The sequence below is a fragment of the Choristoneura fumiferana genome, chromosome 16 (assembly GCF_025370935.1).
Source record: "Choristoneura fumiferana chromosome 16, NRCan_CFum_1, whole genome shotgun sequence".
In the NCBI taxonomy this organism is placed as follows: domain Eukaryota; kingdom Metazoa; phylum Arthropoda; class Insecta; order Lepidoptera; family Tortricidae; genus Choristoneura; species Choristoneura fumiferana.
This window is the reverse complement of record NC_133487.1, coordinates 18849508-18865092: the sequence shown is the minus strand read 5'-3', so window position 1 is coordinate 18865092 and position 15585 is coordinate 18849508. Positions and strand designations below refer to the sequence as shown.

The following is a 15585-nucleotide window of genomic DNA, read 5'->3' as shown; positions in this document are numbered from 1 at the left end:
CTATTGGATCCAACAACAAAGATTATTTGACTTTATCAATTTTACTTCAAGGTTTTGTATATAATTTAAAAACAATATTACTTGTTTTTTGTGGTGAAATAGCGTCAGGTTTTTTTTTTAAATAAGTGGAAAACTGAAAAATTTACAACTTTTTGAGCAATAGGTAGTCATGTGCGAGGACTGTTACAAACTGTAAAAAAAAACAAAAGCCGTACATATTTATTCCGTTTATTTATTTCTCCCGTAGAACATTCGGTACAATCCCCTAAACATTGTGAGTAATTTAGATACACCGTTGTTACAGAGAAACGATTTGTTACGATCATAGAGAATTTGAATATAACTACCTACATGTCTTATACAAAACTGTATCTACACCTAACTTAGCAAATGGAGCGTGTACGCACTCCCCACGGCAAACAGAAACTTTACATCTTGCCTCCATACCGATTATAAAAAAATACATTTACACCTCCATACTTTCCGTACCTACCTTACCTTGTCAACGCCACCGCCATTTTGTTAACAATTATTTCAAAATGGCTGCCCTTGACAAATGGCGTTGGCGCCAAAATATCTTCAGCAAAGATCTCTCATACAGAGAAAAAGCATTAGAACTTAAATTGAACAGTGATGCAAGCAATCTGTTCTTACATAACAACACGCGACCTTAGTTCTTTAATTTTACTGACAACGATCACAATTTGACAGCTAAGCTTTGATTTATCCATACTATTTATAGGTAGGTACACAATACTATCCACACCATACTATTCAAGGTATTCCATATTATCTATACTCATACATGCGAAAGGCATTTAGTCTTACTGTCTGTCCGCAACCTCTTCTATCTGATGAAATTTGGCTATGAAATAGTTTGAACATTGACGACCAATAAAGAACTTTTATCACGTTGCAGAAGTCACTGGTAACAGCTAGTTCATTAAAAACAAAGTTAGGATTCCACCTTGCCTTCCATCCATCCACATATTTGATATAAATCTTCACAACCTTTATTCGGAGTGGACACCCCGTCATCTAGTCTTACTCTCCTGTGCGAATGTGCGTACAAGCTCCGAGACTAGACATAGACCTAGTCTAATGGAACTTTTGTAGTAGACAACCAGTCTGTAGTGTACATAGCCATATGACTCAACCATTCATCATAGTGGTCTAATTATTTGAACATGATGTTACACTCATGTTCACACACACACAGATAATCCATCCTTGATTGTATCATGTACTTAATACAATTCTAACCTAAAATTTTACTATCTGACACCAAAATGGCGGTGATCGCTAAAATAAAAACTACAAATACTCACTTTCCATTTGAGTGGCAAATAAGTGAAATCGTAGGTAACAATCGTATTTACTAAACACACTTGGGGATGTATTCTCTCTAAAACAGCTTGAATTTATTGCTGGCAACTCTTCTCTCCCTTCGTAAAAAAAGAAAATCGAGTATGGACGGTCAGCAACAAAATTAGATCTTGCAGTTACATAATCCTATTTATAATTTTTATACATAAAACTGGCTCTAAAGAATTTACACATACTTTTTGGATGGCATAATCCTATACAAACTAATTTCGTTGCTGATCTTACGATCGGGAGCGAGAGAACTTTTAATGGATAGCTAAAAAAGTTTTTGGCATCCCACCTGGTATTACTAATTTTACAAACAATAAATTATTTGCACTAGTCGTTTGGAGAAATGATTTGTTCCAGTTGTACTGAGTTCGGTGGGCTGGACTAAATAATACATGTTGGTTAAACATAGGTGTCGGCATTGATTTAAATGCAAATCCAAACCGTAGAAGGTAAGAGCGATAATTGAGATACAATGAGGGCTTCTTGACAGGCGAAATATTGCTAGATGGCGTTAGTATAGAGATGTCCGTTTGACGTTTCAGTCTTGCTTGCGATTGGCTCATTTAGTGAATTAACCAATCACGAACATGACGCAAATGTCAAGCTTGTTAAATTTCTTCTTCTTCTCTTTTAAAATATGGCTTTTCTGTCCTAATTAATTTCGCCAGTGTCAAAGTAAACTCTCTTTGAGAGGGGAGACAACTTGCGCATTAAAAAAATGTCAGACACGAGAGCAATATAGAATTTTGTGATCACTGTTCACTGTTAAGGTTAATCGCCGCATAAAACACTATCAAAGTTATACTTCAACTAGCCAAAGAAACAGAAATAGTAAAATTAGATATTGTCTACATCCGCCATGTTCGAATGCTACAAATCGAATCTTGTTAAACTTACCTACTATACTAACACCAACTAACCCGTCACAGAAAACATCATTGTCAATGTGTTTGTTTTTGACTATTTTTGTAGAATTAAGACATAAAATATCTTCTTATACAAAAAAAGCTGAAATTATACATGACAAATAACAGTTACAGAATATGAGGGAATATGTCTGAAGCATTATGTAGCTATTAAGCTCTGCGAATAATACAAGAGCTAGAATTGAACAATAAACAAATTATTAAATTAATTACAATTAAATTCGAATATTTCACATATCAGTTGCATTAATTGGTGTATGTTTACTAATCGTTTTTCTTACTTTATAATGAAATAAAACGTGACCTCTGGGTAAGAAGTGATTTGTTGAACGCGAAGGTAGATTAAGTAGTTTACAAAAGATTGAATATTACACAGAAGCGTCACAAAGCGTGTTGCTTTATCAGTATGCGAAAAGATGTTAAACAATACAATACGTTTCATTACGCCACGGTAGTAAAATTACATAGATTTAAAACACGACACAGAGCCACATTATATATCAGTTTATAGGTTTATTGTCTACTTGTTGCTCATCTTTTCGCTTACACGCCGTCGGCATTGAAAATTAGAATAAGTATACAGACGAACTGGCAGCTAGGATGGTAAATTTTTTTTGCTTTTGATACCAACATTGAATTAACTAAAAAATAAGTCTCAATTGTTCCAGCACACATTAACAATGAAAATAAATAAAAATACAATTCGATATTGTCGATACATTTGTGCAAAAATTAAACGATCAGTAAGTTTCCATTGCAATATAAATTAAAACTAAGCCCTATACGGCAATCGCTTCACTATCAAGCGGTTTAATTCTAAATGTGTACAAAATGGAGATTTAACACTAACTGCGTGGAAGCATAAGAATAAATACTGTTAGAAACGTAACTTCTGAGTCTGTCATAATATACTGGCGTTAGGGATCCGCAGGCTTATTGTCCAACGCGGGCAACACGCACTCGCAATGACCATTCCTATGGGGTTTTTAAGGGGGACCATTCAAGTATTATGTAAGCCCCAAAGGGGAGAGAGGGGATCTTTCCTTAGCTTATTTCTAATGACATGAGGTCTGGATTGTGATAACATCAGCAACATCAATAACAAATTATGACTAAATTAATACTTTTCTAGCCATGAAGACTATAACAACAAAATTTTGAACTTTGCTTACTTGTGCTGACAAGAGGCAAGTAACAGTGAAGAACTATTAAAATTCTGCTTACATACTTTGAATGATTTAATTAAGATGGCGATGGAACGCAATAGTGAAGAAGATTGTGAGCACGTTTGACAATGTGGCCTCCAATTTTTATATTTTCTGTATCTTGCGTGACACATTGGAATATTAAATTTATCTACAGAGCTTTAATAGCTTTAGGTACATTTATGTGTAACAGTTTCAGAGTGACGCCTCTATTAATTTTTATTCTTATGGTAAAATGGTTTGGCACTTTACTTAAATTCTTTTTCAAGTGAGGGAAGTAATTAGTTACTCAACAACTGCAAGTTATGGTACCCCCATATAGCGGCTGCATCTTTATTTCAAAGAATACGAGTAAGACCTATTGTACCATTTCTGTCACTATTTTCGCGATTGAAACAAGATTAATTATTTTATTTGATCAGGCTAAATAAGATTATAATTAAATAAGATGATGATTAATATTTTTCAGAGTAATTTAATAAAAAAAAATAGAAACCTTAAACGGCTTCTTGCTTGTGACAATTTTTCTCTTTAACAAAATATTTCTGTTGCCTATTTTCTAAATGAGTTTTAAGTTTATTCCTGCGATGTTTGAACATCTTTAAGCGCACCAAACATACATAGCCTTACTACAAAAAACTTAAACACGTCTTAAGCATGCTTATAATTACAGGTTTTCTACGTAGTTAACCACATGTTCAACGGTTGCCTAAGTTTTTGCAGTATCACTAATGTAACAAGTGATAAGCTATTTCTGCGAGTTAAGTCTGGGAGTGTCTTCGTTCTGTTTTTTTTTAAAGTCTTAACTAACGCTTTTACTATAATTTGTGAAAGTACCAAACAGTTTTATGGCCGGATTTTGTACATTTTTTTATGTCAGTAAGTAGCTGATGGGGCGTTAGTATTCTAGAGACATACAGTTAAATATGGGATGGTTTTAATCACACAGATTTATATTAAACATAAGAATCCTGATCTCAAGTGAATATATATACATTAAACAGTTTTTTATTTTACCATTGTTCGGTAGCAATGGGCCTCAAATATTTTCTATTTTGTTATAAAAAAGACAAGTTAAAATAATGTAAAGATGTGAGTTATTCATCTTTGCAAACACAATGACAGCAAATAAACGATACACTGCGGTATTAGGAATATTAAAAGTATTACAACTGGTATTATTTATTTTAAGTAGGTCTGCACTGGGAACGATTCTATTTAAGTTGGTTAAGTAGTTAGAAATATTTTCATAAGTTATTTATTGTAAGAATAAATGGCATGTACGAGTAATCAAGTATCCAGTCCAGTGACCAACTTCGAAACTCGGTTTCAATTAGACTGCGTTTCATTAATAAAACTAATTATACCAATCTCATCGCAAGTTTCGAGAAAAACAACAGTACAATCGATCTCAAAAACAGCTTAACCTCTTAGTACTAGTTACAACAATACTGAGACTATTCTGTAAATGTAATCTGTTATTTTCATTGAGTTTTATGTAAGTACAATAAAGAGTTTTACAATACAATAATGTTTCAAACGTTTCACATTAGCAACTGTGTAATAAAATAAAGAGGTTCAGCTAACTTTGAGCTCTACTGCACATAACAGCCAATAAAAACAGTACAACCATGCCAACTCTAGCAGTATTTATCACTTAACACTCAAGATCCTACGGTATCCCAATTTACATACAAAATGAGGCTTCAAATATACGGTACCGGATGTCGCGCGTGCCAACCCTAGCTGCGTTCGTCAGCGGCGGCTCTGTGATTGGTTGCGGCGGCGCGGGCGGGCGCCGGGATTGGCTGCCGGCGGCGGCGGCGCGGCGCAGGGCTGTCGCTGCGGCGGAGCTCAGCTGGCGGGCGGCATCGCCGCGTCCCCTGCGCGCTCCGCTCGCAGCCATTCTACGAATTCGTCTAGCATTACGGGCCCTGTAGAATAAAACAGTTTTGTTTAGTTAAAGACATAAGACAAAGGGGAGAGCGGGCGTGCGAGCGGACGTGGAAGCCATATTGCCATGTCGTTTTGGAACAGGCTACGAGTGTGTAGTTAGGGCATTTACGTGCTGTTTAAAATTTTATTACTTATCCTCACTAATAGCTCTAGAGGAAACAGCTGAGCGGAGCTACTATAGGTAAGTAATAGTTTCTATTGGTTCATGATATAGTAGATTGATAACCAAGGGTGGAAAGTGACCCATTTCACCTGAGATATTTCTGGCGCTCGAACGAAGTGAGAGCGCCAATAGTTCGAGGGGAAATGGGTAATTTCACCCGAGTTAGACATTCTACTTTTCATTTCGACTGTGAGGAAAGTAAAATACAAAAAAAGGAGAATAATAATAAATTTAATTTACTTATATCCAACCTCCAACGGTACCTTTTCGACTGGCCACTTGCCACGGCCGACTATAAAAAAAATCGAGTTGGTCACGACCAAGGAGCTTATATACAAAACTGGTGGTTGAACGCCGAACGAAGAAGTTTGACCTTTATTACTTATTTATATATTCCATCTCTTTCTTTCACATTTCACGAATGACATCCATATTTTTCTTAACCTAACTAAAGAAAGAGATGGAATATGTTCGTGACGTAATAAAGATCAAATTTCTTGTTTTGTATATAAGCTTCTTGGTCACGACGACGTGCATCTAGATGGCCATGCCGAAACGTGAAAAAAAGTGTCATTGACGTAACTCAACTGTCTTCGACTCCGTGGCTAATCGAAAAAAAAAAAAAAAAAAAAACCTAGAGATGAAAACGCAGTTTTCCACCCGTGAAAATTAAACTTTCCGAACAGGAGAGATGAAAAACATATTCCTAGTATCGCATACTTCTGGTGCAAACGCAGCCTATGTATGAACCCCATTTCTCGAAGCATATTGAATCGAATAATATCAGAGTCTTGTTTCCATTTCTTGTTTTTGTTCAATTTAAGAGACAGAACAATAAATTACGAGAAACTCGAGCCTGATGGCATCTTATCCGCTAATAGTTATGAAGCTTTCCTTCCTTAGGAATAACCTCCAGATTCAGAAAAAAAGTATCATGCTATTTCATGCTATTGGTGCCGTCTGAGGTCAGCGTCCAAATTCCGATCGACGTCTGAACGCAACGCACAGCGTCGGCGGTCACTACGTCTATCGATAACTCGTCATTTTCTTTATTAAATTCCCCATTTTTTATATGACGAAATAACTAGAGATGCTACGCAAAGAGTTTGAATGCCGCGTACGACGTCAAGACGACAACATCGACGTGTGAAATAGTCATTGTGCATTAAGGGGCGTAAGAAGGGGATTACTAACGAGAGTCTATTAGAAGCCCGACGCCGGAGGCGGAGGCCTTTCAATGACTCGAGTTTGTATTCCCCTTACGGCCCGTGATACACACAATGATTTTCATCACATTGCGAGGAAAAAAATGCAAAAAATCTAAATTATTTTGTGTCCAAACATTTCACAGCTCGGCAAAAGAAGAACGCTAAGAAAACTGAATAAAATAATGGCTACCCGCCAATACAGGGGGCTACTACAAAATACGTACCGTAATATCGTACGGTCCCTCTCACTCTCGTGTTAAATAATATTAGCGTCAGGAAAACGATATGAACTTCGATTTTCGAATTTCGTAGTAGCCCCCCTGCCTGATTGTCACTTTTTTCGAGTCGCCTACCATAGATAATGCTAAGAACTGTGTTTAGTTTAGAATTCAAATAGTCTTACAGCCAGATTGTTCCAACGTGCTAATTATTGCAAAACAATTTTATATAAATTTAAAATATAAAAATAACGAAAATTCATGAAGCGTGGCAAATTCTCATGGGGTAAAATTGGGTTATAGCTAAGTTTTAAAGATGTAAATAAAACGTTGGCTGACTTGAAACCTCTTTAGTCCGAAATGAGGTACCTACTAACTTTTTAAAACGAAAGTCACAACTCCCTTGGGGAGAAAAACTGCACGTAAATCCATAGTTTCCGCGGGAACAATCGAGGCCATTGCCCTTTAGTATAAGTACAGGCATGGAATAACATAATGAGGGCTATCGCGTATGAATTCGCCACTAGAGGCGCTAGTGTAGCGTGAGGTCTCCGAAATGTCAAATCTCATAGTTTTTGGTGAGCTACGCGGGTTAATTTATAATTAGAATAGTTATGTGAATATTTTGCAATATCTGAAATTAATTATGGCAAATATGCGTTCCGGGGCAATGAATGTCTGCGTTTTGAGACAATTTTGTCTTTCGGAAACCTTAGTCCTCCCTTTTTTCCGAACAAAACGGGGACTATGCAACACTGTGGCATGCTCGATATTTTTATGGCACGGTATTAAGGTGTATTAAATATGATTTTAATCTAAACTTTGTTTTCACGCTCGTAATAACAGACTTTGAAAGCCATACTTAAAAACCCGTGCCCGTTAGGTGTAAGCCGTGGTGGCCTAGTGGTTTGACCTATCGCCTCTCATGCAGAGGGTCGTGGGTTCAAACCCCGGCTCGCACCTCTGAGTTTTTCGATATTCATGTGCGGAGTTACATTTGAAATTTACCACGAGCTTTGCGGTGAAGGAAAACATCGTGAGGAAACCTGCACAAAACCTGCGAAGCAATTCAATGGTGCGTGTGAAGTTCCCAATCCGCACTGGGCCCGCGTGGGAACTATGGCCCAAGCCCTCTTGTTCTGAGAGGAGGCCTCTGCCCAGCAGTGGGACGTATATAGGCTGGGATGGATGGACTTAAAAACCTCACGCAACAGTGCGCCATCTAGTGGGACAAAAAACGATAGCCCTCATTGGCGAGCGCATGTGATGAAAGTACTGACACGCGCCGTCGGCGTCGTAATGCACCAGCTGCGTGTCGACGGTGCGCGAGAACTCGAGTATGTTGCACCACTGGTCGCGGTTGACGACGCGGTAGCGGCGCGCCAGCCCCTCGCGCGCCAGGAACTCGGCCAGCGCCGGCCGCAGCGCCCAGCGCGGCAGCAGCACGCCCAGCAGCGCGCGCGCCGTCGCCGTGTCCAGGGAACGCTGCTCTTTGTCCTGGGGACACCATCACTCGCTTTTAGATGACAACACTTAGGCCACGGTATAATCACTTCGTCTCGAAAGCATAGTTGGTCTAAGTACGGTCAGCCAAATAAGTGGACTATGAATTTTTTAAAAAGTTTACAAATCAAAAACCCTGACTGTCTTAAAAACAGAAAGGAAGAAAATAATTTATTTATAGTTTGTCAGTAATGTTTTGTTAATTTTCTTTTGTACAATAAAGAGTTTACATACATACATACATACATACTTTGTAAAACCTATTATGTAAAACTGTACCTAAATAAATAAAAAAAAAAATTAAGTCTAGTGGTCTAGAACTCTGTCAAGTAGCTATGGTCGACGCCATAATTCGTGAGACTAAATTGACAATTCATTGTGCACAAGTGTTGCCACAGTCAGGGTATAGTGCTGTTCGTGTCGATATAATAAAACATTACGGCATTGGCTTCTAGTGATATTTATTCGTTATTTACGGTGACGATATCAAATTAGTTTAATAATTAATTATTTAATAATTGTATTTCTTTCAGATATTCATATTCGCAAAACATTCGCAGAAATGTCGCGAATGCGAATATGCAAAAATATGCGAATTTTATGTCATATTTTACTGTGGCCTAAGAAGCAACTGGACTAAGTAGCCAGTCTAGCAAGCAACTGGTCCTGACCTGTCCGTGTCGGAAACTTGAAAAAATATAGGTTAGGTTAGAATTGCGTCAAGGCACAAAGCAGCTCAGCCACGCGGAATAGGAGTTCCGCAGTGCGGAGCTCCGTCATCTTTGTATCAAAGAATTTTAGACCACTTGCTACTTAGACCGAATTGCATCTTAGACTAGTTGCTACTAAGACCAATTGCTAATTTGCTACTTAGAACAACTGCTTTTCAGACAAAATGATACTAACCCCGCGAGATGTGGATACGAAGGGGTCTCAGAATAGTCTCTAGTAACGTAAGGGTCTGTTCCTAGTAGTACAGCCTTCCATTTCTATGCATTACCATTTATACAGATCCCCAATTTTAAATTTTCAGGTCTATAAAAAAAATTGGTTGGGAATCTGTTGAGTTGGAAATTCGTTGAGTTGGGCATATCATCATCATATCAGCCGAAAGACATCTACTGCTGGACATAGGCCTCCCCCAAGGCTCTCCAATCAGACCGGGTTGGGGATATGTTGAATTAGAAATCTGTTGAGTTGGGAATCTGTTAAATTGGAAATCTGTTGAGTTGGGAATCCGTTGAGTTGGAAATCTGTTGAGCTGGAATCCATTGAATTGGGAATCTGTTAAGTAGTAAAATATTGCTTAATGCTTATTATATGGCAATGTAGTATTTTATGCGTGGAAAATATTGATCTAAAAGACAGGATATAGGAGTTTAACTTACCCTAGCAAAATCATAAGAATATCTGTATACAGCCTTAAATACGTAAGGGTCATTGAGTAAACTGCGCAGGTGGTCTAGTTTCGTCTGTAACTTGTGCACGCTATCACACTGCAACTCTGTCAAACCTGCAATACAAACATACAATTATATGAATTAAAATACACACATTTTGAAGGGATGTCCTAAAATCCCTGAATTTCAATTCAAATAATTTATTGAATCAGGCGTTTGAATTAGGCGGAGGTCCATATCAATGAACTAAAAGAATTTCCTTGCTCACCCGCGACCTTACGATACAGTCTAACAACTGGTGGCATGGTGTACGGTTGTGTCACTCTGAAGATGAGCTCTGGTTGAGTTCGAAACGCGTCAGTGTAGTGTGGTGGTGGTGATAGATGGGTTTGTGTGATTTGTGTGTGCTCTTACAGTGTGAAGGTGGAGGAACTGCATAAACACGCATATTTTGCATAAGATAAGCTATCGTAAGGTCGCGGGTGAGCAAGGAAATTCTTTTAGTTAATTTCAATTCAATTGCCAGACTCAATGTACTTATTAGTTACTAGCTGTTGCCTGCGGCTTCGCCCTCGTTCCAGTCTTTTTTTTAAACTTTGTTACGCACAAACCTTGTCTTGACAATAACTAACACAACAAAAAAATAATTATCTAATTCGGTGGTGAAAAAGCCGTGGTGACCTAGTGGTTTGCCCTATCGCCTCTCAAGCAGAGGGTCGTGGGTTCAAACCCCGGCTCGCACCTCGGAGTTTTTCGAAATTCATGTGCGGAGTTACATTTGAAATTTACCACAAGCTTTGCGGTGAAGGAAAACATCGTGAGGAACCTGCACAAACCTGCGAAGCAATTCAATGGTGCGTGTGAAGTTCCCAATCCGCACTGGGCCGCGTGGGAACTATGGCCTAAGCCCTCTTGTTCTGAGAGGAGGCCTCTGCCCAGCAGTGGGACGTATATAGGCTGGATGGATGATTCGGTGCCGTCGTTCGGATGTTATGCGCCAACATACATAGATAGATAGAAGATTACGCGTGGGAAACCTAGGCGAGGGTAAAATCTATTAGTTTAATAAAAGAATAGATTCAGCAATACCTTTAACCCATTCCTCCTGTGTGAAGTAGCCCATCTGTTTGGCTCCCATCTTGTAAGCGATGACAAGCATCACCACATTTTCTGGATCCACCCCAATGTCCTCGCAGAATTTTTCCATTCCTTCAGGACCTGAAAATAATGTCACCATAAAGAAAAGTGTCAGAACGACTCAACCGTGAATTTCTAGTAATATACGACCGAAACTGTTATTTGCAAGTGAAAATTAAACTAGAATTTTGCGTCACTTTATTTTTTTTCTTATTTTTGATGAGGCTTTGAATACTCCAGGTGATCATGTCAGCCTCATGGGTGCTGGCTCAGTTCCCTACACAACGAACAGGTCAAAGAAGTCTTTGTCAGATGGTGGTTTTGAGAGCCAACAATTGACCTGGTCATTGTGCATGGGACCAAAACTCTCAAGAACACTCATCTTTAGTCCGAGTTCTGAGCACATCCCAACAACAAACAACAAGGAGGGAGTCTGTTACGTACGCTACGTGCCTACGGATCTCTAAAGATATATAGCTCTAAGAATATGCTGACTCTGCTCACGTACGGCTCCGTCAATCGCATTGGCTCAGGCTCTTAGGTTAAGTTAGGCTTAAGAACTTTTTAATGTAATTTTTATATATTAAGTAAATTAATTCCATCTAATTGGGTTTTTGGACTCTTCGCCAGCAACTTCCATATTTAGTCTAACCCCCTTATTCATAAAACTTAACAAGCCTATGTTAACTAACAAATGCTTTGTCTCTTCTAACAAATACAAATGTCGAAGTGACAGATAAGGACAAACGAATTTTAGCGGCATTTTAACTAAAATAGGTTTGATTGTCGTTTATGAATAAGGGGGTAAGTGTATATTTTGTAAACTTGTGTTCATTACATCTTTAGTAAAAATTGAGTTTGTGTTAATAGGATATTCAATAAGTTGTTTCTTTAATTGTTCCATCAATGTCATCTAGTTTGAGGTCGAAAATGACAGTTTTTATTTTGCCATTGTCTGGTACATTTTTTTTTGGTAACATTGCACAGGAAATACTAAAAAACAACTTAGCATTAATTCTTACCTAAAACATCTGGCTCAGACACTGTGGTGTATTCTTTAAACCATGCTATGCATTTCTTTGCACTGAAACTTGTGTCTTCGGCTTTGGAATGTCGTCGTGAACTGCAAACAAACGAAAACCCATTACCATTTCATAGGTCAGTAACCATGCTAGGGTATTACCAATGGTTATGCCTGCACAAATGAACATTTTTTTAGGTTGAAACCCCGTGCTTGCTTTCTCCCTCCCATAACACAACTTGTGAGGTTTTTCAAAAGTAAAATGCATAATACAAATTGTATAATGCATGCAATGTCCATACAATACTAGTGTTCACTCCAACCAACTGAATCGTGACGTGACCCACTGTGAAATCTTTTTGTCAACCTCAATTCAACCTCCCATTTTTTTGCTTTGCGACCTCAGCTCTAGAGTAAGCCCTTGGGTACTAAACTGTCACCTGCTTGCTCCATTTCTCCTTTTTACAGGAACCCAACCCAATGGATAGGGATAGCAGCAGACAGAAAGCAATGGAAGGAGTTGGAGGAGGCCTTTGCCAAAAGGTACACCAAAATAAGAGACATTATGTGATGATTTTAATTTTTATATTGGATATTAAGGGGCTGTTTTACGATCCATTGATTAGTGTTAACTGATGTGATGCCGTCTCTATTTGTTTTGTTTGAATAGACGAAAACGGCATCACATTTAACCATCAGTTAACACTAATCAATGGATGGTGAAATAGCCCCTAAATGTTTTGTAAAATTTCTGGAAAATAAAGGCGTTATTATTATAATTTATAGTCGGCAAAATCAGACCTGGTGTTCCTGGACCGCTTGTGCTGCTGGTGGTGGTGGTGGATCGCGGTGGCGCCGGGCACGCCGGCCGCGCCCGCCACGTCGCCCGCGCCCGCGCCCGCGCCCGCCCCGCTGCGCGTGCGCTTGCTGCAGCGCGGCATCGCGACACCACCCTAAAAACAATGCTACTATAGTACAGTTTCCTCAGCATGGCAACACAAAAGATCAAAACAATTATTCTGTATGTAGGCTACCAAGGGCTCTTTTACATGTCACTTGTAAAAACCAAGTGAGAACCTGACTGTAAAGCTTGAGCTTGAGGTCCCGCTGCCGCAAAAATGCTTTCTAAATCACCGATTCCACAGTAGGTACTATTTTGTCTGATCATGATACAAAAATACTAAACCTTGTGTATCATTGCTCGAGTTATGTTCTAAGAAATGGGTTGTTAGAATGAATCATTATATACTGAGCGGCAAAAAATCTGGCCCTCAGTATGCAGAATCGGTAATTTTGTATGAAGGGTGGGCCAAATTTTTTGCCGCTGAGTATACTTCAAAAAATAATTAAATCTCGCCAGGGGCACCAAGAGGCACACTAGTTAAAAAAAAAATACATGGAAAGAAGACTATGACTGATAAAGAATAACCTTTAGATAGAAGCATCCCCTCTAGAGGCAGATGCAAGATGCAATGCACCCTCTTTTTAATAATCCTGCTGCCTGCTGGTCACGAATTTCACTAATGGGTAAAGAACTTTAGTAAAAATTATGAAACAACTAAATATAATGCACATTAAACGCAAAGAATCTGGGGAATCAAATTGGTAACATTAGTTCTGGCAGGGAATAACATTAACCTCATGTGTTTATTAAAAGACGAATTAACAATAACCACTTGACAGTCCGACGATACTATGCTATCCAAAACCAAAATGTATCAACCCATCCGTGGATACTTTAGTGCTGTAAAGTTCAACCTTGATTTTGTGCACAAATCTTATATTATAAGCTATTATTATATAAATAGTATTTGAATGAGTAAACATTAATTAACATCACAGTATTTTTCCTTTATTCAAAACCTTGTAGTTAGAAAATTGTGGATACACGGTGCGTTGCGTCCGTTGATAAAAAACCCAGACGGTTTGAGGCACATTGGTTGCGCACTCTGATCTGTCAAGTGGCTAAGAATAATGGCCGAATGTACAAAATGTTCACTGAAAAAAAAGTCTTAAGAATTTTGAAATAATATTCAAAATAACAAAGCTGGTGCACGGTGCTGGTGGCAAGTCTAGGGCATAAGTGAAATAGTCAGGCAAAAACTCAGGCCCAGGAGGTCAAAATTAGCTAACAACACCACAAAACTAAAATCAGTAATTTTTTTGGAGTTTGTGGCTTGGTTACTGCACCTTTATGCGTTAGATGGTTCAACAATTTCAATTATTTTTTTCATTATTAGGAAAGTAGTTATATCTGTAGGCAAGGTTAGTATTTTGGCCTTATGGTAATGTCAAAATTAAGTACATATTGTTTTTCTTTTATTTATAATAATACTTATTAAATAAGTATGACCAATTGGTGAATAGAAGTTAATATTATAATTTTTTAAAGTAGATAAAATAATGCTTAGAAAATTTAGGTCTCAGCATTTCATTTATCTAAATTTTGTTATCAATAATCTAATAACAACATCAATAATCTAATCTCAAGGAAATAATACACAAGCTTATTAAATTACACTGAAACTGAACTTAAGTCAAAGCCATATGAATCTCATAAAAAAAAAACAATGGATTGTTATTCTATGCTTCACAAATATTCACTTGGAACAGTAAAATATGTATGTGGAGATGTTATTTAAACTGTTAATTATGAAATTCCAACGCCGCTAATGGGTTTAAAGCGATCTTTGAACATAATAAGTATTCCTGTCACCTATTCAGCTGATATTAAAACTCACCGAATTTAGAGGTTATATTATATCCGTCTTGGTGGTCTTAAAATCGTTAAATCGAAAGATAAAACAGACGATTCAACAGTAATTCAAGGCGACACGTAACATTTTTAGAATTGTTTACATGTAAAAATATCTTTCAAGCGAAATGTGAAAAAGTACGTAGGTGCGAATATTATGCCACTTTGAACATGAAATGAGGTAATTTATAGCAGCTAGAGCTAGAGTTAAAAAACGAAGAATTAAAAAACTTACTATTGGTGGCAGATTTGATATGAAATTTGAAAACTTAAAGGGATTTTCGTCTCCTATTTTGCGAATTTTGCGTGAACAGCTTGACGAAAAAATGTCTTCTTGACAGGTCGATAATAACCTGAAATAAAAAAAATCAATGTGGAGGAAAAAAGGAAGACAAATGATTCCAACTATCACTTCTGAATATTATTAAATTGGATAACATTAATTGATAATAACTGGAAATTACGAAAACTGAAACTGCAATGAGTGATCCAATTCTGAGAAAAAAAACAACTGATCGCTTCGTCGAAACACAGGGTTACCTTAAGCTTAGGCCGAATTAAAAACAGTGTGAATCCAGAATGATATTATTGGCACAATTATTTATTAACCAAACAATTCCGTTAGAATATTAAAATTATTCTTTTTAAATCAAACAGCGGACACAGCAGAAAAAAAACTCAAACGGTGGCTATAAACTAACGTTTTGTTATTGCTT

General features: G+C 37.7%; 1 protein-coding gene across 1 annotated transcript; it reads right to left on the bottom strand.

Moving 5' to 3' along the window:
• Positions 1-212: 212 nt before the first annotated feature.
• SCCRO4 (DCN1-like protein SCCRO4) lies at positions 213-15576 on the bottom strand. The gene is made up of 8 exons (XM_074099299.1): positions 15410-15576; positions 15105-15222; positions 12916-13067; positions 12116-12216; positions 11046-11174; positions 9945-10069; positions 8334-8550; positions 213-5442 (listed from the first exon to the last, which is right to left on the bottom strand). The coding sequence occupies exons 3-8, from the start codon at positions 13053-13055 to the stop codon at positions 5363-5365; spliced, it is 792 nt and encodes a 263-aa protein (XP_073955400.1). The 5' UTR covers positions 13056-13067; positions 15105-15222; positions 15410-15576; the 3' UTR covers positions 213-5362.
• Positions 15577-15585: the final 9 nt, after the last annotated feature.

What these genes read in the sequence shown, in the direction of transcription:
- SCCRO4 (XM_074099299.1), bottom strand. Translation starts at nt 13,055, where the DNA reads ATGCCGCGCTGCAGCAAGCGCACGCGCAGCGGGGCGGGCGCGGGCGCG. An exon ending in GTCTGAGCCAGATGTTTTAG is followed by an intron (nt 11,175 to 12,115) that starts GTAAGAATTAAT and finishes CATTATTTTCAG; the next exon opens with GTCCTGAAGGAATGGAAAAA. An exon ending in ATTCTTATGATTTTGCTAGG is followed by an intron (nt 8,551 to 9,944) that starts GTAAGTTAAACT and finishes TGGTGTCCCCAG; the next exon opens with GACAAAGAGCAGCGTTCCCT.